The sequence below is a fragment of the Watersipora subatra genome, chromosome 1 (assembly GCF_963576615.1).
Source record: "Watersipora subatra chromosome 1, tzWatSuba1.1, whole genome shotgun sequence".
NCBI classification, from domain to species: domain Eukaryota; kingdom Metazoa; phylum Bryozoa; class Gymnolaemata; order Cheilostomatida; family Watersiporidae; genus Watersipora; species Watersipora subatra.
Window position 1 is genome coordinate 51,977,861 of NC_088708.1, and position 26,565 is coordinate 52,004,425.

Here is a 26,565-nt window from a genome sequence, read left to right on the forward strand (position 1 = left end):
CAGATGGGCCGAGGACCAGGAGGCCATTTTCAATGCTCTCCGGACAGGACTCGGGCCGTCCGCTAGGCAGGCGCTAAGCGAGCTCAGCACCCTTAGGCAAGAGGAAGGGATGACACTTCAGGAGCATGCTATAGAGGTCAAGAGGTTGGTACGCATTTGCGTACGGGGACCTACCAAATCGACAGCAAAATAGTATGGCTATGGAAACCTTCTGCAGCTCACTAAGGAACCCGGTCATGCAGCGACATCTGTTGGCCGTACATACACTCACGCTGACTGACAATGTACGGGCTGGAGATGACTACCTCCAAATCCAAGGAAGCGAGTGTAAATCTACCGGATCTTTAATACGAACCCTGGAGGATAAAGCCTCCAAACAGTTAAACTCGGCTGAAACCGATGTTATAGGTTGACTAACCTGACTGGTGCAAACGCTCACGGACAAGGTGGAATGGCTCCAGGAGCAGGTTCGCACTCCAACAAAGAGGAGGAGTCAGCTAGCTACCCTTTGCTGGAGATGTGGGCAACCGGGGCACATATGAGTTGCCCTCGCTACACCAAACCGGCTTCGGGAAATTGATAACGGCCACAGCAGTAGCTTCGGCTACTGGCTGTGCCAAGGCCAAACAACCCCAAAAAAACAATAGGACTACATGAGATACAGTAACAACCAACGGTTGGTCTCAATCAGCAAGGACTAGGCCGAGAAAAATTTGTGCACAGGAATGGCCTGTGGAGACACGAAACTACTACCAGTCTTTGAGTAAGGCCAGTCTGGACATTCCCACTGTCCCAGATACCGCCTACACCCCCTTCGTGTAAACAGCAGGGACATAGCCCAAATAGAAGGAGCGTGACCCCCAAATCCCTCCACTCAAGACAGTGAGAACCATCCCCATTGAACCGGATTGTTGAAAGCCTGCCTTGAAGGCGGCAGGGCCGACCCTTTCTTTGCCTTGGAGATGGCAATTACAAGAGCCGTGGGTCTATCCCGGACGTGGGACGACCTGAGGGACCGACTCCACCTCACCGTGGAAAGGAAGGCTCCCAGGCCTCTCAAGAGAGGTCTTGGGAGACACCACTAGGGTGCAAGCCCTCAGCTGACCTCACACTACCAGCTATTTCTTCCCAAGCAGATTGGAGGGGTGGCCCATCCAGTTTCATTTAGACACAAGACGCACCACAAACTTGATCAATAAGCAGGTCTTTGACCGATTGCCACGAGCCATATGGGACCAACTCAAGGAGGGTGACAGCCACGGACTATTGGCTGACGGAACACGGCACCCTTTCTACGGGATAATCTGTTTGACCATCTGCCTTAGGGATGTAAAGACAGAGGAAGTCTTTGTGGTTAGCCGTCTGAGCAAGGATGCCATACTCTGAATGCCATTCTTCATGGCCATCAATGCTTTCTCAAATTTGAGCATCTGGTGGTCCGAGTGGATGGCAGACAGCTAGTCTGCACAGATCTACATGGGCGGCTTCTACAGAGCAAGATACAGGTGATAAGGGCGGATAGTGTTTCCCACCTGGACCGAGATGGCAATGCACTGTCGCATCACCACGCAAAACTGCTACATGGGACTGATCGAAGGATTTCCCGACGGACCTCCGGTAGCAAGTAGCCAGAATCAGCCGCTACCCAAAGGACAGGTCATCACCCGCTACATGAATGTCACGGAGCAGCCATTGACTTTCCGGTCCAAAGCCACTATCGGCACTTACACGGGAGTGGGGACTCTGCAGGTTGAAGAGGGCGATCCCTTACTGAGTGACGCCAGTCCGACTTTGATGGAGTGCCGGCTCACCTTGAAGAGTTGTTCCAGGCGGCCCGGCAGAACGAGGTTGGCCTCCTTGCTGAGTCAATATGCCACCGTGTTCAGTACGGGTGACGACGACGTAGGAAAGACTTCTGGAGTGGAACATTCCATTCCACTTAAGGAGGGCACCCGGCCAATCCGGCAACCCCCTACAGACTCGCACCGGAGAATGAGGCTGAGGCCAAAATGCAGGTTTAGAATCTGCTCAAGCGGGGCCTTATCGAGCCAGTCAGAAGAGCTTGGAGCTCCCTCGTGGTGTTGGTTCAGAAAAAAGATGGGAAGTGGCGCTTCTGCATCGACTACCGGTGTCTAAACACCATTGCCGAGCAGGACGCCTACCCTCTGCCCAGGATCGACGAAAGCATGGATGCCCTGTCCGGGAGTCGTTATTTCAGCATGCTCGACCTGGTGAGCGGGTGTTGGCAAGTACCCCTGGATGCAGAGGTGCAGGAGAAGTCGGCTTTTTCGACACGGTTCGGATTATGGAAATAGAAGTTGTTGCCTTATGGACTGGTGTCCAACCCTGCCACCTTCCAAAGACTCATGGAACGCATTCTACATGGCCTCCTCTGGAGAACGCTGCTAATATACCTGGATAATATTATAGTCATCGCCCCAGACTCCGATATGCACCTGCATCGGCTAGAGGAGGTCTTCCAGAGACTCTACAAGGCCAGACTAAAGTTAAAGCCGTCCAAGTGCGAACTATTGCAACCCAAGGTCTGCTACCTGGGCCACATAGTAGGCCAGGATGAAGTCTCTACAGACCCTGACAAGGTGAAGGAGGTCACGGATTGGCCGAGCCCATGCGAAGTAAAAGAACTCCAAGGATTCCTCGGGACGGTCGGCTACTACCGACAATATATCCCAGAGTTCGCCACTATAGTGCATCCCTTGCACCGACTGACTGCAAAAGGAGAGCTCTGAACATAGACGGAAGGTGAACAGATTGCTTTCAACACGCTGAATGATAGTATCAGCACCGTCCCGATCTTTGGCTACCCGCATCCCCGGAGGCAGTACATCCTGGACACAGATGCCGGCGAATGTGGAGTGGGGGCCGTGCTGTCCAAAGTACAGGAGGGCTGCGACAGGATCATTACCTACTACAGCAATACACAAGCTGCTTGCAGTGGTAAAGGCAGTTAAACACTTTCGGCCATAGCTGTATGGCCAGGAATTCCTCCTACGGATGGACCACGCATCACTCCCGTGGCTATGCATAAGGAGGGAACATTCGAACCAGGTAACCCGGTGGCTAGAGATCCTGGCTGAGTTATGCTACGTCTTGGTGCATCGGTCATAGACTCACCACGGAAACGCAGATGGGATGAGCAAACAAACCTGTGAGGAATGTCGGCAATGCGCGAGCATTGAGCAGAGGGACGAGGCCCCTCACGGAAAGAGTTGGCAAGGGAACAAGAGACGTAAGCCATGTGGGTACCAACCAGTTGCCTGGATAAGACTTTCGCTCTCGACAGGGTGGCATCGACCCTGGGCAACGTTGCATACCCCAGGGGCCGGCCGGCAACTCCCACGGGACTCATGCCCCAACAGTGGCGGGATTGAACCTGGGTGCTGGAAGTTCCTCTTGAAGGCTACCGGCTATACCAAGGATGACTAGACCAAAGGGCGAGCGGGCAAGGACACAGGCCACCGGAAAAGGACCAGTGGTCATCATGTATTGTGCCATTGCTGCAGGAGAAGAGGTGCCAGCGGAAAACCTTGAAGTCGGAAGCAGAGAGCTGGATATCCTGCATCACATGCGAGGCTCTCTGCGCATACGGCAGGATGGTGTGGTAGAAGCATGCGTCGCTCCGCAGGGCCACGTCAGATGGTGCGTCATTTGCCCTCGGCCATATGGAAGACCACGGTGTGGAAAACGCATGCCCTGGCCCACTCTGGTGTGGGAAGAACGATAAGCCGCCTCCAGCTGACTTGGTACTGGCCCGAACTGGTGGCCAGTCAGATGGCTCATCAAGAGTTGTGAGGTGTGCCAGGCTGCAAAGCATGGAGGGACAAATGCAGCCAAAAGGAAAAGAAGGCTCTACGCCGGACGACCCTGGCAGAAAGTGGCCGTGGACCTGGTGGGGCCATTTCCGGTCACGCCTAGGGAGAACAAGCGGGTGCTGGTTCTCACCCACTTCACCTGATGGCAAGACGCACTGGCACTACCTGACGCCACGACCTCGGTGGTCACAAACGCACTAGATGAGCGGGTCTTCTTCTACATTGGGTTTCTTGAGCAGATCCACACAAACCAGAAGGCGCAGTTTAAAAGCCAACTGATGGTCGAACGGTTCCAACTCTGAAACGTGTGTAAAACCCATACGACTCCTTATCACCCACAGGCCAACGGAATATGGAGACTCCTAGAGGGCACTACTCCTGGCCGGGGGACCGGACCAGTGGGACCTGCTGCTTCCCCAGCTGATGAGGGCATACGAGGCACCCCCCCCCCCCTCCACAACCGGACAGAAGACAGCCAATCTGTTGATGTTGGGGCAGGAGCTGAGGTTGCCGGAGCATCTGGAAAGCCACCCACCACCGACCGAGTTCTTTCATGCCCACGAGCACACCCTTAAGGTGCAACGGAAGCTGCAAACGGAGCATGAGACGCTATGACAAAGTCAGATGGAGGTGAGATGAGAGGACCGAGAGTAGCCACTGCTGTTTGCTTCAGGTGACTAGGTATGGCTCACAAATAAACGCCGGAGACGGGGAGAAAATTCCAAGCTACAGGCAAAGTTCGGAGGACCATACCAGGTCCTGAAGGCCTAGGCGAACTACACATATCTGGTAGAACGGCAGTGCCAGTCATCCAATCTGAGCGAACAAAGGCTGAAACCTTATCATGCTTGCCCAGAAAGGTTGGGGCAAGCCTTGGCCACTCTGGAGTCAAGGAGAGATCCTAACATGAAATGAGCTCAACCCAACAGGCTGGAGAGGAGACAGGAGGAGGTCAGAATAAACCCTGTACCCATAATGCCGCCCCCCAGCTAGGAAAAGTTGCTGCAGGAAGCTGCAAAAAAATGAGGGCAGGAGATAACTCCAGGAGAAAATCTGGCCGGACCGGAGGAAGGAGAAAGCCAAAAACACCCTCCGAGTTCCGAGGGAACAATTCGGCCACACGGGAAACAGTTCCGGGAGAACCTGAAACAAACTCGGTTGAGATCAAAAAGACCACAAGACCAGATCCCATCAACTCCGCATTCCGATCAACTCCAGTCCGGCACAATCCGAGGCCAGCCCGGACAACTAGGAAACCAGAACGATACAGAGATGGTGTATGTTATTCTATGGAATTGTCGAAAAACGGTCTGGAAGTCTCTCGGAAAGGTTGTAAAAAGGTTCTCACAAACGCAACCAAGGCTTTCCTTTTAAAGCACTCATTTTCCCTCAACATCAGAGCGCTGGAAAAGATGGATAGCAAAGGCAACACATCACTACAGGACTTACTGTCTTTGGTCACAATTAGCTTGAAAGAAACTGGAGAAGGAATGGATAGGCCAACACCGGCAAGCGTGGTGGCCTGCAAGGGGGATGACACGGAGCTGGATATGATCTGACAACCGAATTCTGCCGTATTAGAAATCACTGAAGAAGGAGCATAGGCGCTGTTAGATGCAACCAAAACCGAGGAGAGAGTGGAGGATCTGCTCAACGAGACCATGCCAGAAAGGGTCGAAGAGGTGTGCCGGGTGACTGCTGTGCACACTAAGAGGAGACGAGTCAGTCTCTCCTCACCGGAGTTGTCCTTTTCTCCGCTGGCTGTAACCATTAGAGAAAGAACTCCCGTGAGAGAGCCAGAGACTGAGGAAACCAGGCTTCGGAAAAAGACGATAGTGAGGACTATCAAATACCTGTCTTCCCGGACTGTCTCACGAGCGGAGGAACAGGTGAAGGACGGGAGCTGCCGGATCTGCCAGTGTACAACCAGCACCCAGCGGATTCATTTTTACGTCCTACAACACTACGCCGCGTTTGTGTGCTCCTGTGACTGGCGACACATGTTGAGAGATCAAATACTATTACACCACGCTACTCACCAGCAGGGAGGAATGGAGCTGGTAGTGTATCTGGTCGACCAGGACTCCTGGGAGCAGTTCTGCCAAGAGAACATGCAGGGATCTCTGACGATGGCTGCCTAGACTCCCACTATTTGAGGAAGGAAGCGCAGTAGCCCGTAAAAAGGAGTCCATCAGGCCAGGACTCAGGTGTGCCGCCTAGCCCGGGTCTGCCCGGCCTCGACCAGGAGGAGCCGCACTTCCTTGGATCTCGCCGGGTCATGCACATCAGCCGAGGTAGTGGGACAGACTCCAGCTAGCCAGACCCTCCTGCACTGCCCTATGTTGACATAACCCTATATCTCTTCAATTTTTCAAATTTTCCTTGCTCAATGTAAGCTGGAAAAAAAATTTCTCAAAAATTTCCTTGGGAAAGCCATTTTTTACACTTCATAAACCCTATACCTTCCACTAATAAAATATAAACAGCGAACATAACCCTATATCAGCTAATACAGGGTTTTGTCTGCATAATATGCTATTCAATTGATGTCCAACCTGCAGACAAAGACAATCAACAACATTATGCCATCAATTTTTTGCAATTTTTGTCGCTAAAAGTTTGCCTTCTTGTTAATGACTAGACTGTGAGGCTTCATGGATAGGATTTGCAGAATGGTAATATATTCTGAGTTCATGGAATCCTACCACACTGTCTGAAGTTGTGTGATATAAGTTTTGCTGGCAGACTAATTTCACCAGTGAGTGCTAGTCAACTAACAGCAAGAGTTCACAGATATATTCAACTTTACAACTCACAGATATATTCAACTTTACAACTAAGTACTACTTTTAATTTATATTTCGTCATATCCAAATGGATGGAGAAGCCGGACCACTTGATATCGAAGCTCCAGCAGCAGCAGCAGGTATGCCTATTTCATCATTGCGATCCATCCACCACGAGTAAATTTTGTTTGATAAACTTGTTCCTATATTAATATGATATAGCATGTTTATCTTGTCATATTTTAGTATATTCCAGTGACAATAATTAATTTATGGTTTACGTTTTAGGAAACCAAAATGATATTGGCACCACACCAAAGTGTAGGAGGACAGATGAGGCAAAGAGGCAGCATGATATTGAAGAAGGTTGTAAATGTTTACGACTTTGATGACTTCACAAAGTGTGTGGCAGCAGTCTCAGTTAAGGTTACAGTGCCTGAGGTTACTCTGTTTGTTAACTACAAGAGCCACCAATTGCAAACTAAGCTGCAAGCAGCTGGCCGTCCAATGCTCAGTGAAGTTAGTGTGATAAAGTTTGTAAGAGGAAGCAGAAACTTCTCTTACAAACTAAATCATGAAAATGACACTCCATGGCTGGAGTTTGACTTTCTAAAGTCACGGTATAAACCTTCGGCTGACCAAGGACTGATGCAGTCAGCACATCGGGGAGTAAGCAAGCAGAAGAAGCAGGGACTGGTTAACAACCTGGTTGAGAAACATATGCCACCGAGCCGTCACCGATTTTGGAATAATTTGGTAGTCAGCAATGCTGTAGTCTTGGTCACAGACTTTGAGTAGACCCATATAACTATATGTTAAGCAAGTGATCCTTCAATTATTATATAGCGTTACCGAGGTTTTATAATTGGTGTGGTATAATGATTATATTTGACTGATCTCCATATGTGTTATGCAATGTTTCTCTATTCCAAACCATATATCAATAACTCAATACGTATTTGTTCAAACGTACATGCTAATATGTGGATTATGGCAGGTGATAAAATGCAGACCAAGCCCTATATCTCTAGGTAAAGGGTTTTGTCTGCATAATTTTAGTCAACAAATGACAATATTAGCTCACTAAACCAATTATCCCATTGTTTATCTCATTGTTTAACTCGAATCAAAATTTCAATTGATAATTATATTTGAGATAACCATACAAACATTGTGAAAGAAATTTTTTTTATCACCCTCATATGGTAAGGCTAGACAACAAGCGCTCTTAAATTGTCTCTGCTGAACAATTTCACATTCCGGAGATATAGGGTTATGTCAGCACAGGGCAGTGCAGATGCAGTGCAGCCAGGCCCGGTTACTGGCACAAGACTCCCAGGAGTGGATGAGGGCTGCTGAAACAATGCAGACGGTCTTATAGCAATGACACTTAAAGGGCCGGGAGCGCCAGCTACTGCTGGAGGAGGTGGAGCGCTTCTGCTACGGAGCCCACCAGCATGAGACCTTGGCCCAACTGGTGCACCCTCAGGACATAAATTGGAGACCTTAGTCGATAATGGAGGGGGGTGTGTGGTGGATGGCATCTCCTTACGTTTAGCCAAGCTAAGCCAAGCTAAAGCCAAGTCAAGTCAGAGCCGTGCCAAGTCAAGACCGAGCTGAGCCAACCAGGCCGAGCCGTGCCAGGTTCAGCCAAGTGGAACGGAGGCAGAGCTTACTAGCTGTATAAGCTCGAACATTTGTGTGGAAGGGCAGAGCTGTTCTTGGCCTGTTCATTGCCTGTTACTTGATCATTCTTGTACAACTTATGAACTAAGCAGAAATATATGTGTAAACTCATGCACCGAACCTTTTACTAGTGGGGGAAAATTGAAGGTCACACAAAACCTTTACAGTATGTTATGCACCTGTGATCATGTATTTTATATGTAAATAGGTAGATTACTTTTATGTCAAATCCTATTATCATTCACATGTCAAAATCTTTAAAAATATATAGATTTAACTTGAGTTGGTTATTGGGAACCATGGTGATTTAATAGCCACTCATTTGCAACAATGCAAAAGCCTTTATCGGAGTTAAAACCACATGTTTATTGAATCATAAAGCAAAAAACAAGTGTATGTATTTTTGAAGCTGTTAGTTTTATACATACAGACATATTTCAGTAACTGAGTATTTCTATATATTATGAGCTGCCTATTACAAAAAGTGATCAATTGTCAGTCAATATATCATAGCATAACTTTGGAGTTGTTTGTTCATCTCCTATTGCCTATCTTTATGTCCCACTTTTGCATGGAGCCTCCCTCACAGCTGGTTGAGATCACCCTTGAGTACATATGCATATACAGGGTAGATTACAAATAAAAGTTACAGTATATGATTTACAATAGTGTCAACCATCATAAATGATCAAAAGAAAGCTATCATTAAAATCTAATTTTTCTGCCTTGAACCCGTTATTTAACTTCAGACATCAGAGCACATTTGATCACATTATGCTAAAGTGGCCATAGCTTCAACCGCTTTGTATTCCTGTAATGAATATCTTTAAAATGAAGTAAAAACCCATTTCTCAATCTCCTTGCATAGCTACCATAACTGCTCTTTCTCTTTACGTTTGCTATATGATATGAGAAGTATAGATTAAAAGACTATTTGGAATTGAATATTATTTAAACTTATGTAAAAATGCTCACTTTAATATAATTTGGAGGAATTGGGCTACTTTTGTACACACAGCAGTTCATATGCTAAGTGCACATCCTTGTAGTATTTTTACTTGCTGAAATTTTCCTATTTCATCAATTGGATCAATACATAAATTACAAGTTTAAAATTTGTTCTGCAAAAAAATACAGACATCCAGTACAGATTTATTTGTTCCATTTTTTCATCCATCACATATGAGCACCTCCCTGTCAGTAGTACATCTTGAAATGGTAGTATTTGTACTTGTACGGGTATTTGTTCACTAACATATGTATTGTAATATCACTCTCATATGACTTTTATCATTCTCTCACTATTGACTGCTCTCTCAATGTTCTAAAAAGTAAAGTAGAAGGACCTAGCAAAGTATTGAAAAAAGCAATTTACTATCTCTAGCTCGATACATAAGGAACCCAACACTGAGCACGGGATTAGAGGATTTGCACAGAATGATGAGAAAAAAATGACAGCAATTATAAACAAGTATATGTAATTTTAAGTGTTTTGGCTCACAATAAATTACCTGTATATAGCATGAAAACAGTTTGTAAAATTGGTTTCTTTGGTGAATATAAATTTGGTAAAATTCACTCAACAGAACTTTAACCGTAGAGTACTAAGTACTAGAGTACGAGTTGTTCATCTGACTGGTTGTGCAGTATGTTTAAAGTGAAAGCACTGTCATATCAAAAAAAATGTCAGTGAAATTCATTGCCTGTTTGATAGTGAGAGTAATATTACTGAATCATGATAATCACGAAATCATAGGCTAGATCATGGAGTGGGTAACTCCCAAGCCGACAAACCTTTTACCGACTATCAAAACCTATATATTGCTGTTGTTTGTTTGTTTGTTTTTTTCATCAAAAGATATGAAAACAGAAAAAAAAGAAAAAAAAGAATAAATAATTATGAGGCCCAAACTGCGCAGTAGCATTGCTAGTCAAGGCACTGGGCCACAAGTTAACAGCAAGTAGCCAGAAACTATTTAGTCACCGCTCAACAGGTACAGCTTGCTGGCACGTCTAAAAGTGGGCATACTCACTACCCTACGCAGTTCATCAGGCAGAGCGTTCCATTGTGCTGACTGCTGGTATGACATTCTGCGATGACCCGAAGCAGATTTAGAGGAGGTAGCTTTAGATTTAAGAAAGAGCAGTGAGTGGGATATTGATGAATGCGATGTGATTTAAGGCTGTAGAATAATTGATGAGACGCGATGAGAGTTCGAAATTTATAGAGTTTATTCACAGTCAAAATTGAAGATTTTTGAAAAAGTGGGCGGGTGTGTTCTAATTTAGGCTTTTGATGTAAAATCCTGAGAACTCGTTTTTGCAGAAGTTGGAGTTTGTTTAAGTATTTACCTGGGGCGTTACCCCAAGCCTCAATACAGTAACTGAATTTAGAATGAATAAATGCGTTGAAAATTAAAACCAAAATTTTGTGGGGTAAATAACTTAAACATTTATATAAGAGTCCTAACAAAGGTCTAACACTATTAAAATGTTTTTATGTGAACCTTCCATGATAAATTTTTATCAATGTGAACACCAAGAAATTTTACACTTTCGACTTGGTTTAAAATTTTACCACGCAAAGTTAAAGCGGTCCTAAAATTACCAAGCACTTATACGCCAACACTGTCGTGGGTGATGCCTATTTAGATTAGCCATTTTTGTTGTTGAGAATACCATGGTTTGGATAATCAAAAATTTATGAGTTAATGAATTGTTGACTTGAACATAAACAAATTTGATTTATATTCAAGTCAAATAAATATATTTATATTAAATATGTACCATTGTAAAATGAATTATAGCTATATTTAACAAATATAGATATATTTATACTTTTTAAATATAAAATATTAGATATAATAAGACATTATATAAAATAATTATAAAAAACTATTTATATATTCATAATAAAAATAAGTACATAAATATATATACTAGCTGTATTACCTGGCGTTGCCTGGATAATGAAAAAGTCTTTGGACCAAAAATAGATTTGCATTAAACATGTAACAAAATTTGCCATTCTAACTTCAAACTACATATGTACATATCACGAGAAAAGTGTTTTGTGTAGTTGAAATAAATTGAGAAAGAAAACAAAAATAATTGGAAAGGTTTTCAAACTTTGTCAAACAGCTGTAACTTTCAAATTTCATAACTTGAAAGAAGTGTTTCGTTGAAATAAGTTAGGATGAAAAATAAAAATGTAAAAGTGTTTTAATGTAAATGTGAAATCATTAGCAAGTAATCCCTACATATAGTTTGTTTTGCTATGATTACAATAGAAAATTGTTTGGTATACAATTATATGATTTTATTTTGTTTCAGTGTTGGCATGCAAAAATTGGCATGCCAACACTGGCATGCTCAAGGGTGGCATGCTTAACAGATAATGCTGAACTCGCCATGTCGAGCAATGTAATATCTCTTAAAACATATATAATCAGTAGAAAAATCGCCAAATTTTAAGTTCGAGATAAAATATTGTCGATATTGTGAGGCGAAACAAATTAGCTCTAACGAAAAAAACCGAAGAAACATTGTGTTGCATATACTTAGGTTCCAAAACTTTCTTTTAAAGGTGCATTGTAACACGTGGGAGCAATGCTAAAATGATAGCTATAGCTCGACAATCACAACGACAACTGAATACACACATGGCCAACTTTAAAAATGATATATATAGATTTGTTATAAAATCATAAATTTAAAACAAATGTTTATGACGGTGTAAAGTTAATACACTACTTTTTGTTTCTTATACCAATCACCCGCATTATGAATATAATGTTATATACTGCAGAAATAAAGATTGTATACCCATACCTCTAGCAGAATCACCTATCAATGGAATGTTCACAACTGCTGCACCTCTCATTGACAACATACCATCACAGGTCGAGCAAGATAGAGCGTATAGCAGCCATCCAGATATCTCTGAGAGGTATAAAAACAGTAACATAGAAGTTTAATCGGTACATTTCAGATTAAATTTTCAGAGTAGAATTATGTAGGAATTTTTACTAGCATCATACTTGACAAAATAACTGCAAGTATCTACAAACTGGGAGTTTACTGATTTAAATAATCAACGGGTTTTGATGATGAGAAAAGATTTGTCATAATGTACAAAACATAGAATTAATAGTTACTTGCACATCATTTTTAGGTAAAACCAGTGAAGAGAAAGAAATAATTTTCATCAGCAATAAATTGCAGATGCAAACTGTCACTTTACTGGAATGACCAATTAAACGTAGTCACATTCAATATAAAACATTTGATGTGGCTCAACTGCATACCATGGCTTCGACTCAATCAATTTCAAATGTATCAAGTTTGTTGTATTAAACTCTACGATACAACCATTTTTGGTTGAAGGCGTATTTCCTGGAACATTTAAACAATACAATTTATATATACATGTACTTGACTAGTTGTTTATAATTATGCCTGTACTTGACTTAATAATAATTTTTAAAAGCATCAAGTGTCTGCATGTTTAAATTTGTTTCCACACGGGTGAAATGACTCCAAATTAGACTTAACACCCAATTTATGTTCAATTGATTAACCGATGACAATGTAGGGCGCATGTGGGAGATTCAGATGGCCTAGAAAGTACAATGAACAGTTCCAGGAAGAAAGAAGTTTCCAGAGACCACTTGTTCATATTGAGAGGTTGGTAGTGAGTGACATCTTTTAAAATTTCACATATGCATTGTTATATCTCAGTTTTATCTAGTTTTTTTTACTTTATATTCTAAACAGCAGCTGATTAATTTAATGGAACTACATGTACTTAATGTTTGCAGATCATTACTTACTGGTGCACAACCACACCTGTGCCAGAAAATCAGGAAGATATCATTACACATGAAGAGTAAGTTAACTCTAGGCAAGACATGTGTATTATAGATTATATATAAATGTGTATGTATTCATCAGGTGTCAGATAATGTGAATTCATCAGCTGAACTAACCTTAATAATAAAAATCTACTATAGACCATTTTCACTTTTGAAGAGAAACTTTTGAAGTTGTACCAGAAGGGAGTCAAAAAGGTAAGGATCTTTTTGTGAGCAGCACAGGTTATATAGCTTCACGATGGCCAGACAAGGGCTAACAAAGACATATTGGCGATGTAGTTGGATAAAATGTCCTTCAACAGTAATCCAATAAGGTGCTAATTTTGTGGCAACCAACAAAAGACACAATCACACCTGTGACCCTTCTATTGCTATGACAAGAGCTGTACTAGTTAAGGTACATTTTTATTTTTGTAATGAGCATATTCGTTGTTATTGTCTGTATATTAAACTTATTGTTTATATTTTAATTTTGTTGTTAATATTTTAATTTTGTTGTTAATATTTTAATTTTGTTGTTAATATTTTAATTTTGTTGTTAATATTTTAATTTTGTTGTTTATATTTTAATTACAGAACCTAATCTGATATTGTATAATTCCATAATAGAAACTATTTCACAATTATAAGCTAAGGTTAAAAAATTAAATAGCCATTACTGAGCGCACATCTTTATCTGCAAAAAAAACATATTATGAAACTAAAAAGCGACATATTGTAATTACATTTTTATTATTTTGCAAGATACAGAACATTAGAACCTTAGAATCAACCTAAGCTAAGTTATAGGTATTATATTTTAAAATGCTCAAACAATAATATAAAGACTAATCTTTTGCTTCATATTTTGTGAACCAAAAACACTGCTAATTATTGAATGAGCTAGTTTAGCCTGTTTTACTAGCTTAATTTATAAAGGAGTTGTGTGTTCAACAACAGAAAAACTCTAACAGACCACTCCCAAACAACTAGCTGAGAGTATAGAGCTAGTTATATGCCTGCTACATACTGCATAAAATAATCTAGAGTGTCTGCTACATATTGCATAAAATGACGCTTCCTAGGCTAAGAAATGAGGTACTACGAAACTCGATGCGAGTGCCAAGAAAGTGGTCGAAGATGAGCTGATGAACTTATCTGATAAATCAAAGCCACAGAAGCTACACAAGACAAAGCCACAACGCTGCAACAAGATTTATACTCTCTTGATTCTTAGCCCAAACTTCGGCAGTTGGAATTTAATCTACAAAAGTATTACCATCTCTCCATAGGCAAGTCCTCCCTGCCGATGGTTGCAAATAGTTTTCTCTAATTATGAGATCAACGTCTTCAAAGTGTGACTATGTTCTAGAATGTTCTAAAATTTAATAAACATTTTAAAAATTGAATCTATGGAAAGCAATTAATCGTCATGCTTATGAGAGCTTTGAGACATGCAGATCAAAAGACATGAAAGATAGCTGATACTTCATTAGTTACACTTGGTGCTGAGTATGGCTGCATGGTTTGGGACCCTTACCTAAAAAAAGATGTTACTCTATTAAAATGAACTCAAAATGTTGCATTGAGATTTTTGTATAGACAAAAAGGCAGAGTTAGTTTTATTCACCTATGATAAATTAATTCTTTTGAACCCTTGAACGACAGATGAGTTGAACTTTGTCATAATATTTTTAGTAAAATTATGGGTGGTAATGTTGACTTATTGATCAGGACCAATATCAAAATACCAATATTGACCCTGGTCCCATTCACTAACTCGGACTTGTAATTTGGATGTTGTGTACAATGATACATGCATGTAAAATCGTAGCGTACAATCTGCTGCACAGTGTTGGCTTTTCATAATTTACAGTTTTAGACTAATAGCACTGCTCAAAGGATAAAATCTTTAATGTGATATTACCTATTTTTATCACAATTAGCCACTCTAAGCAAAACAGTTTTAACACATGACTCAACCTTTAGATCAATCAACCTTGCATGCAACACAAAATAATAAAACCACTACATAATATATGTACTAAAGAATTGTATCTTTGTTATACTATTACTACTACTATGTATATATTAGCAGTGCATAAGACAGTAAAACATTAAAGTGACCAAAAGAATGGAATAATTTAGCTATAAAACAAATATTTATCTCTTCTGTTATTTATTAGCAAATAATTTGAGTGTTTTGGTTCATTCATTCACCCACCCTCGTTTTACTATTAAGTTACTATAGACGGACAGACCAATGCCAAACATATTGACTTATTAATACTAGTTCACCCTAAGTTGCAGACTACTAATAAATTACAAACTATCAATAAATAATAATTTGTAGTACAACATGAGTGTAGTATGGATTTGTACACAACATGTAGTGTGATGATCTTATCAGACTCAAAACCAATGCCAAAGCTTTGGAATTTTAAGCACACATCTTAACTTTTTGGTGGTTCCACCGAGCCACCAGTTGTAGTAGTAACGGTGGTAGAAATAGTTAAAAAAGGAAAGGAGATAACTTGTTGTTATTTTAAACTTCCATGATATTCATTCTGATTGATAGATGATTTTTATCAGTAGTATATTTTCCAATCAATTTTAAATGAAAAACTACTATTGCATTATTTTTACAATTTTTCTTCCGTTTTCTTTACAACGGTTAATGGTCGGCACCATCTCCTTAACTGCTAACGTAATCACCAAGAATTGTAGACGTAACCTCCCAGCACTGTAGACGAAACCTCTCGGTGCCGAAGTTTCTTATAAGGGAAACATCTTGTCACCAAAATCTCTTGTCACTAAATCTTCTTGTAGGCGTAACTCTGGAATCTACCAATAGCTATTAAAATCTTAGAATAAAGAATCCATCTTGCAGAAAATTTGATCTCGGAATTTCCCGCTCACCAGTCCTACACCCTACTAATCAAGCCACACAAGCTTGATGGATTTGCTAGGCAATATATGTCGCTACATAGGAACAAATGTGCTACCGCTTTCCATCACAATGCAGCGTGACAGCATTACGCCATAAGAAGCGGTAACTCTTATTAGTAAGCTTACTCAATTATACATTAGCAATGTGCCTGGCTAATAGCAAGTGGTAGGCAAGTCTCATTACATTTCATTGTTTAGAAGCTGATTTTAAATACCCGGGCAACGCCGGGTAGCGCAGTTAGTATATATATATATATATATATATATACATGTATATATATATATAAATATATATATATACATAATATATACATTATATATATAGTATATATTATATTGTATTATATGTTATATATAATATATATATATACATGTATATATATATATATATAAATATATATATAATATATACATTATATATATAATATATATTATATTGTATTATATCTACTATATAAACGGCAATCGTTGTGTATCTGTCTGTCCGCTTTATAGAGTACCGTACTTTTCGGACTATTAGCCGCTACTTTTATGTAAGGGCGTGTCTATTCTGTGGTTTTTTTCACCGCTAGAGCGCATTAACGGGAATCTCCGGTTAATACACGCCTCTATTAACCTATACGTAACCTGCTATTCATCGGAGGGATAGACGATAAATACTGATATGCTAATAGTATGAGTTGTCTTCTCGATATATTGAGTCACCGATAACTCCCAAATATGAGCAGTATAAATAAATTAAATGACGGTCTTTTTTTTCGATTCGATCGTTAGTTAGTAATCTTTTATTTTGCTGATAACAAAATAACAAAAAGCCTCTATTTGCAGGCATATTATCCAATAAAACGGAAACTGTAGAAGAATCCTGAATGCAAGATAGTAGTGAACAATTCATATTTAGTTTGAGATTATTCGTGTAAAAGTTAAAAGAAAATTTACATGCGAGGATGACTTCAAATAAGTAATGCAGGATAGCTTATACAAAGATAAATTGATTGATATGTACTATATACAAGGGTTCAGGGCTGAAGAATAGATCCTCTATGAGTATTGATTGTGGCAAGATTGTAACAGATTCGATCGTACGAAGCAAACTTAATTAATATGAGTAAGTAGTAAAATTAAATTAGTAGTAAATATTGGTAGTGGATTAAATAAAATTTACTACTCTTTAAATAAATTAATGAGTAGTAAATTACATCTAATTAATAATTACTGCCAATGTGTACCGGGAAGGTCATGTGAACATTTGTTTCTTGCAACCACTAGAAAAACACTGTTCTCTATCTACTATATAAACGGCCATCGTTGTCTGTCTGTTTGATTGAGTGTCCGTCTTATAGAGCGGTCTTTCCTTTTATCGTCGTACGAATTTCGATCGTACGAAGCGAACTGAATTAATATGTGTAGTAACAGTAAATAAATTATAGAGCGGCCTTTCTTTTTCCATTCGGTCGAACGAAGCCAACCGAACTAATATGAATACTAAATATCGTAATTTCGTAATATGGACTATTAGCTGCTACTCTTCTCTGACGATTTGAGCCAAGCGGCTTATATAAAGGCGTGGCGATTCTGTTCTTTTTCTTTCACCGCTCGGGCGCATTAACCGAAATTCCCGGTTAGCACGCTTTTTAAACAGCAAATTTTCTGCCGTGTAAAAAAGTGCCTTCCTGAGTTCTGCAGCCTATACAAAGGTGTCTATACAGCTATACAAATGTACTATTTATTAAATAAAATAAATTAACGAGTAGTTATTTACATGCAATTAATATTTACTGCCAACGTGTATCGAGAAGGTCACGTAAACGTTTGTTTCTTGGAGCCACTGGAAAAACGCATTTCTCACCTACTAAATTTCCACATCAAAAAGGTAAGTGTTTCTTATACGATGTTGTATTGTATGTGAATTGCCACATCTCCACTACTTAATAACGTTGGATTTGCCGCTGTTCGTGATAGTGGGTCATGTTCATTTCCTTCAGCAGCCGAGTTACTAATTTTTTTCCAGCTACGAGTAGGCCTACTGTAACTTACTATTACAGAACTTTCACGAGTACTCCAAGGGTTGCGATACGCTATTGTGAAAAGAAAGAGAGCAGCTGCTATCGACTTACTGTCACCCTGCATCAGCCATGACCAGCTATACGTTGCCTGCTCAAAAGTAGGCACACGCCGAAAACTGTTTCTTCATACGCCCGACAGAAAAACCAAAAATGTTGTCTATCCGCAAGTGTTGCGTTGAACTAAGGGAGAGATAGAGGGAGAGAAAGGGAGAGAGAGAGGGGGAGAAAGGGAGAGAGAGGGAGAGGGAGAGAGAGGGAGGGAGAGAAGGGGTGAGAGAGGGAGAGAGCAAGGAGGAGAGGGGGGAGAGAGAGAGGTAGAGAAAGGGAGAGAGAGGGAGAGAGGGAGAGAGAGAGGGGGAGAGGGAGAGAGAGAGAGGGAGGGAGAGAAGGGGAGAGAGAGGGAGAGCGAGGAGGAGAGGGGGAGAGAGAGAGGGAGAGAAAGAGGGAGAGAGAGAGGGGGAGAGAGGGGGAAGAGGGAGGGGGAAAGAGAGAGGGGGAGAGAGAGGGGAGAGACGGAAAGAGGGGAAAGAGGGAGAGATGGAGAGAGGGAGATGTAACTGCATATTTGGAGTTGTTTTACAGTATGAAAGCCAACTCTCAATAAACCTTATGCTGCCCGTGAATCTGTTACTGTAGGCGGGTAATGCAGCTAGTGTTATATATAATAATATATATATAATATATATATATATATTTATATATTATATTATAATATAATATAGGTAATAAAATATATAATATATATTGATATATATAGGTATATACAATGCTGATACAAATAATGGAACCGCCGTCGTGTTTTTGTACATAATGTGCTATAATGGCTATCATATTAGTTACGTTTGGTATAAACATAAAAATTATATATCACTCGAAAGGAAAGTTATCAGTTGTCACAAAGTCTAATTTTGTTCTATATCCAAATATAATTTTATTAATAGTGCAGTTGAAGGTGCAACTACTCAGGGTGTTTCATAACGAGTCACTTAATCTCATAAATAGTAGTCCAATGAACGATGTGTAGAATTCCTAAGAATTTTATTCTGCTCAATTTAGCAATCATTTAGGCCAATAATTGCATTGAGTGAGACATTGTGCATTACATAATGTAACCCATGTAGTAGTTAAAAGTCCTTTTGCTGTCAGTAAAAATTATTCTAATAACTTCATCATTATGTCTTAACATCGCACGAAAGAAACTTTTCCTGTAATAACTCACCTTCATCAGCAATCGAAACAGCAAAGGGAAATTGCAAGGGAAGTTGATTGCACTAAGAAAAGTGTATTTACCACAATCTGCAGATGGAAGGAAACTGGTCAAGTTGAAAAGAGGACTGGTAGAAGAAGGAAAAATTTAACAACAGATTGAGTGACCAGACACCTAGTATGACTTATTTGGCTTACAGACATCTAACCAGTTCTCAGCTGACCAAAGAGTTGAAAGAATCCACATGTACAGAGTTAGCACCATTAACTGTTTGCAAATCATTAAGAGATAATAGCTTACAAGGCTGTAAAGGTTGTAGAAAACCTTTGCTGTCTTCTCGGCAAAGAAAGGCTCATCTACAGTGGGAAAGGATTATGTTAATTGGTCACCAGAAGAGAGGAGAGCAGTATTATTCAATGATGAGAGCACATATACTGTGCAAAAAATTAAAATCTTAGAATAAATTAAATCTTGAAAAAAATACATATATATACAATGATATATATAATATTAGATATATACTGTATAAACATATATATACATAAATGAGTAAAAGCGTAAAATCTGAGCAGAGTCCTCAATAATAAAATCACAGCATAATTAGTTAAAACACTTTATTAGTAATAAAGTGTTTTACCTAAAGTTATAGTCTGTTTTACTGATGATATATGTATATACAATAACTGGCATCACGCCCTGTTTAACCCATATGGGTGGTAATTTCTGCTCTAACTCGGATCTCCAACCAGAGACCTGGGAGTTTGAGCACTCGCTTCAAGATATGAGCTGTTCCCAATATCACAATTTATGCTAGCACTTTTTGGGAGCAATTGCTCCTGGGCTGCCATGAGTAGCAACTCTGCATTGGCCATTAGGTTTTCTTTCTTCAGCCACATATATGTATGGTAGAGATCACCAATCTATGTATATATATATTTCTCAAAGTTTGTCGTATGTGTATTTGTAGGATTGAATGTCCAGCTATAGATCTTAAAATCTTGGGATAAATATTCCGTACCGAAGAAGAATCGATCTCGGACGCTGCCGTTTGCCAGTGTGACGCCTTACCAACTTGACTACAGAAATCGAATTGCTAGCTTGCCAATATAAGTCATTATATCAGAGCAATACCTAACTGCTTTGCGTATGACATTGGTCATAGCATAACGTCACAAGAAGCTGTTCGCTTACATTATTACACTGGCTAATAGCGAGCAGCTCTCACTACTTCTCATTGTTTATAAGACAAAACACTTCTCTCATAATATGTAGTTTGAAAGTTAGAATGGAAAATGTTGTTATTTGTTAAATACAAATCAATTTTCTGTCCAAAGACTTTTTTATCACCCAGGCAACGCCGGGTAGCACTGCTATTTTTAATATATATATATATATATATATATATATATATATATATATATATATATATATATATATATATATATATATATATATATATCTTTAAAAGTATGTCCATATGTTGTATGTTGTGTATAATATATCTGCTGGTTTTCCAGCTAAAGATCATAAAATCTTGATAATCCGCATTCTGATGGATTTGAACTCACAACGATTTTTGCATTGACGAGTGTTTCATCTGGATGTTCTACCACTGAGCTAGAATGCCATAGCGATCAAGGTTTTTATATCAAATATACAGCATGCTCGTGCTAATTATTTTAGCCCTATGTTTTCCACCAAAGATTTTGAGATTTGTTTGCCTCGGAGCTTGAACATAAATTCGATTCTCGACTAAACTGAAGCATGTGGATTGCAATTAGCAAGCTACAGTTTCCAAGTACGTTTGGAAACGGATAAGCATTTTACGCTTCATAAATTCTTTACAAAAAGAGAGAAACCATGTGGGACGACGCCTCCTCTACCGAAGAAATTTGCTAGGAAGATAACCCTTCCAGTCGAGTTACCCTAACTTGTTTTGGAAGATGAGTCTCCTTTAAAGATGTAAAGTAAGCAGACCATTGCTGTTTATATTTTCTTTTTTCTACGATTTTTGATGTAACTATCTGTTGCATTTTTTGCAAAATTTTAGTTAAATTTTGAAGTTTATTAAAATACATAAAAAAACTTTTTGAAATTATGTGTTCAGTAAGCTAAATTCATCTAAGTTAAATTCAGTAATCATGTTACACGTCTGTCTCAATGATAAGAACTCGATGATAATAGTATTTTATATTTATACCATAAAATATTTTATTTTATATGATATTTAATATTTAAAAAGTATAAATATATTTATTTTTACTAAATATAAATATACTTGATTTTATATTGGTAAATATTAAATATAAATATATTTAATTGACTTGAATATAAAAAACGATTTATCTTCCAGTCAAACATTTAAAAACTCTAAAATTTTTAAAGAGCTAAACAATGGTATTCTCAACAACAAAAAATCCTTACTCTAAATACACATCACCCACAACAGTGCTGGTGTATATAAGTGCTTGGTAATTTTATCTCTTTTCAGAGCTAGAAATATTATTAGAGCATTACACAGCTTGGAGGAAAATAGTGATAACTGTGGGCCTGCCCTTCTCTGTTATGCAAAATCAGCAGAAGTCATCTGCTCTTGTTACTCTTTGTTGTCATCTTCATCTAAACTGCGTCCTTCACACATCCTTGGATTACAGTTGCAAATATTAGACTTCATTGAATGATTTTTTAAGTATACCGCTGACTCCATTGAATGTTAAGTTTTTACTTCCAATTCGAAAAATATTGTCAAACCATTTCCAAAGATGAATTGTCAATAGCAAATTTTTACAAAATATAACAAATTTTTATTTGAGTTATTATGCTTCATTTTTTCATGCAATAAAAAAGAATTGAATCACATACAGTCACTGCATTAACCCCAGTCTGAAAAATCTAATCATAAGTATTCCAAATTGCTTATCAAGGTGTATCTAACTTACTTGGTATATACTTTGATGCAGCTTATGCTAGGTGCTCTCCCCTTGTCACGGCAGGGCGGGTCATCTAATTTCCTGTCATCAAAAATATCTTTGATGTACATGTAACATCATTTAAATAATTGACACTAGCAACCATAGAAAAGGTTTTGGTGATTCAACCACTAACTCATTTATAAATGTAATATTTATGAAATATATGATATTCCATTAATCTCTGTATTCGAATAATCAATCAAAAAATAGGTAAGATTATTGACTAATTTTTTTGCACTGCGGATGTATATTGCTTTACTGGTAGTACATGTACGTACGGATGTTCACTTTTAGGATCATATAAATTACAGCAGTCATACATAGGTTTAGATAGTCAGTAGATGGTTTGTTGGCTTGGGAGTTGCTTACCCTATGATCTAGCCCATGATTTTATGATTATCATGATTTAGTATTATCACTCTCGCTATCAAACAAGCAGTAAATTCCACTGACAATTTTTGTTGTTTTTGCAATATTTTCACTTTAAACATATTACACAACCAGTCACAGATGAGCAACCTGTACTCTAGTACTTAGTATTTTATAGTTAAGGTTCTGTTGTGTGAATTTTACCAAAATTATATTTACCAAAGAAAGCAATTTTACAAACTGTTTTTATCCTACATACAGATAACGTATTAATTAATGGTGAGCCAAAACACTTACAATATTTGTTCATAATTGCTGCCATTTTTCTTATCATTTTGTGCAAATCGTCTTATCCCGTGCTCAGTGTTGGGTTCCTGATGCATCGAGCAAGAGAAAGTAAATTGCATAATGGTACTTTCCAATATTCTCAAAAAACATATTACTTTTTTCATGCCCTTCTAGTCTACTTTGTAGAACCTTAAGAGAGCAGTCAATTGAGAGAGAATAACAGTCAGATGAGAGTTATATAACAAAACATACGTTAGTGAACAAATACTAGTACGAGTACAAATACTACCACTGACATGGTGGTGCTTGTATGTGATGAGTGCGAAAATGAAACAAATAAATCTGTACTGAGTCTTCGTGTTTTTTTGCAGAATATATCCTAAACTTGTAATATATGTATAAATTCATTTGCTGAAATAGGAAAACTTCAGCAAGTAAAAATACTACAAGGATGTGTACTTAGCATATGAACTGTTGTGTGTACAAAAGTAGCTTTATTCCTCCAAATTATATCAAAGTGAGTATTTTTGCATAAATTTAAATGATATTCAATTCAAAATAGATTTTTAATCTATACTTGTAATAATATTACAGTATTATTATATAGCAACCGTAAAGAGAAAGAGCAGTTATGGTAGACATGCAAAGAGATTAAGAAATGGGTTTTTACTTCATTTCAAAGATATATATTACAGGAATACAAAGTGGTTGAAGCTATGGCCACTTTAGCATATTATTATCAAATGTGCTCAATTGTTAAGCGGTATATAACAGTATTTTTGTTTATTTAGAGTTGGCTCGATTATATGTAATATCTGTTCTTGCTAAAACAATATTGTTTTATGAATCATTTCTTTTGTATCAAAGTTAAATAACGGGTTATATGCAAAAAATTAGATTTCTATGATGGCTTTCTTTGATCATTTACGATGGTTGACACTATTGTAAATCATATACTGTAACTTGTATTTGTAATCTACCCTGTATATGCATATGTACTCAAGGGTGATCTCGACCAGCTGTGAAGGAGGTTCCATGCAAAAGTGAGACATAAAGATAGGCAATAGGAGGTGAACAAACAACTCCAAAGTTATGCTATAATATATTGACCGACGATTGATTCCTTTTTGTGATAGGCTGCTCATAATATATAGAAATACTCAGTTACTGAAATGTCTCGGTATTTATAAGACTAACAGCTTCAAAAATACATACGCTTGTTTTTTGCTTTATGATTCAATAAACTTGTGGTTTTAACTTCATTAACAGTTTTTGCTTTGTTGCAAATGAACGGCTATAAAATCACCATGGTTCCGTATAATCAACTCAAATTAAATCTATATATTTCTAAAGATTTGACATGTGAACGATAATAGGATTTGACATACTGTAAAAATAATGTACCTACATGTATTTACATATAAAATACATAATCACGCGTGCATAACATACATTCATCATGGTATTAATTATTTTCTGCATCACAAAATTAAAGTAGGCATAATATCATAGATGGAAGGCAGTCTCTCAGCTTGTAGGCGTAATATCATGTGGGTGCAATCACCTTGAGCAGCCATCACTAAACCTTCAGTCTCTCATTTCATAGAGTCAGTTTTCAATCATCTCCATTATTCTATCTCAGCTTCCTTGACCTTCTAAGGTTACTCACTATGTATATTTATCTGCAGTTATTGCTCTTCTCTTGTTTTTCTTGTTCCTTTTTCAGGTCTACTTTGTTTTGTTGTTTTATTAACATTTCTAGGCATAAGGTCAGAGAGTCCGTCAACATCTGATCTTGGATGCTGGACTAAACAGAAACATAGGAAGGAAACATTGATGAGTGTGGAGGTTCAGACTGTTATTACTATATAATAATGACTTCTGTTTAGGTTACATTGGAAATGGGAGGCATGACCAACCAGGAGGAGGAGTGAACTACCTGTGTATGCCTGACTCACCAGAGTACAACAGTCCAGGAACAGTCAGCGCTTCAGCATCTATTGCTGGGGTAGAATATGAATCATATTCATTTGGTGTATTTCCTAGTAGCACCTTTCAACAGAATGCTCCCTGTGCAAGATGCTACACTGGTAACCGACCTGCTCTGATGATGATCCCAGCCAAGAGAACTTGTCCTGATGACTGGCCTACAGAATATGAAGGTGTAATTTTAGTTATCTCTCTTATACTTGTTGTTTGTATCCTAATATTTTTTGAAACTGAGTAGAAAACTCCTAATAATATCTTATTTAATAATTTGACAACTTCGTCATGTCTAGCGTTATTATTTGTTCTATAAGCATCTCTAGCATAGATTATAGCAAAAACAACCTGTTGTGACACATATGCATTGTCAATTCTTGTACCTCAGGCTACATCATGACTGAATACTACAATCACAACCATCAAATGACATTTGAATGTGTGGATGCTGTGCTTGAACACGTAGCAGGAGAAAGTGCTGACAAAGATGGTGGGCTTTTCTACTTCACCAGATCAGAATGTAGCAAGGGGTCCTAGTGTCCGCCATATGATGAGAATAAGGCTATTACTTGCGTTGTTTGTACCAAGTAATGGCTTTACACATTCTACATAACAGCTCTATTAGATACACTTATTATAATCCTCACACATTTTCTATCCTAGTAAAGATTACTTTTATTGTTAACAACAAACTCAGTACAATAAAATATAATAAAATGATATTTTCTTCCAGGGTCTTGTGTTTATTTGAAATGAAAGATTGAGTTAAAAACTAAAGTTGGTTTGAATGTGCTAAGCTATGGGGTAACACATTTAAACATGTAAATATTTTACTTAAATTGCATTTATATAATATTATAAGAACATAGAACAAAACAATTTTCAAGGAATGCCCCATATTTAATGTTATTAGTATATACATGATAATTGAAATGTGAACCATTGAACTAGGTTCAAAACATACATGTAAATATACTTACATACATATAATATATATACACAGATACATGGATACATACGTATATATATATATCATGTGTATTTATATAAACATGAAAAATGAAACATGAATTTTGGAAAATGATAGCAAAGCAAACTATTTAAACAAACAAACAAATTATTTAACCCTAGATATGAAACACATGAACCGCCAACCATACCTAAAACCAGGCAAAACCATCTTGTAAGTTCACAAGCAAAGCAATTATCCACCCTCAATTTTGAAAATATCAACAAATAATTATGCAACTTAGCCTCACATGAGTTATATTTCAAAAGCTCGGCTCAACCATACTAAAACAGCTTAGCAAAAAGGTGGCTATAATTCCTAACTCACATACAGTTTTAGAAAAAACCGAGATAAGTTGCAACTGACTCTGCATTATCACATGGTACAAATCCTATTTAGCGCCAACTTAATAAAAGTTTTTCTGCATGGTCAAAAAATCATTTTCTACCAATCACCCTCTACACGAAGCTTCGCTATAATTCATGAATGCAAAACATAAAAGCTGTTTTAGATGCGCGTAGATGAGTAAAAACTCAACATGCGACATCCCACAAACCAAAATAC

The 26,565-nt window shown here is 38.4% G+C and overlaps 3 protein-coding genes across 4 annotated transcripts in view; 2 read left to right on the forward strand and 1 right to left on the reverse strand.

The window, feature by feature from the left end:
• The window catches only part of LOC137385359 (short-chain collagen C4-like), a 135,889-nt gene extending 110,126 nt beyond the window's left edge, over window positions 1-25,763 (forward strand). The window contains exons 4-5 of the mRNA XM_068071808.1: window positions 24,899-25,171; window positions 25,381-25,763. Of these exons, the coding sequence (XP_067927909.1) occupies window positions 24,899-25,171; window positions 25,381-25,529 (422 nt within the window). The 3' untranslated portion in view covers window positions 25,530-25,763. The remainder of the gene's footprint in view (window positions 1-24,898; window positions 25,172-25,380) is intronic.
• Window positions 1-26,565, forward strand: part of LOC137410412 (short-chain collagen C4-like) — a 179,947-nt gene that overhangs the window by 111,890 nt on the left and 41,492 nt on the right. The window lies entirely within an intron of this gene.
• LOC137410448 (short-chain collagen C4-like) overlaps window positions 1-26,565 on the reverse strand; it is a 227,936-nt gene that overhangs the window by 54,776 nt on the left and 146,595 nt on the right. The window lies entirely within an intron of this gene.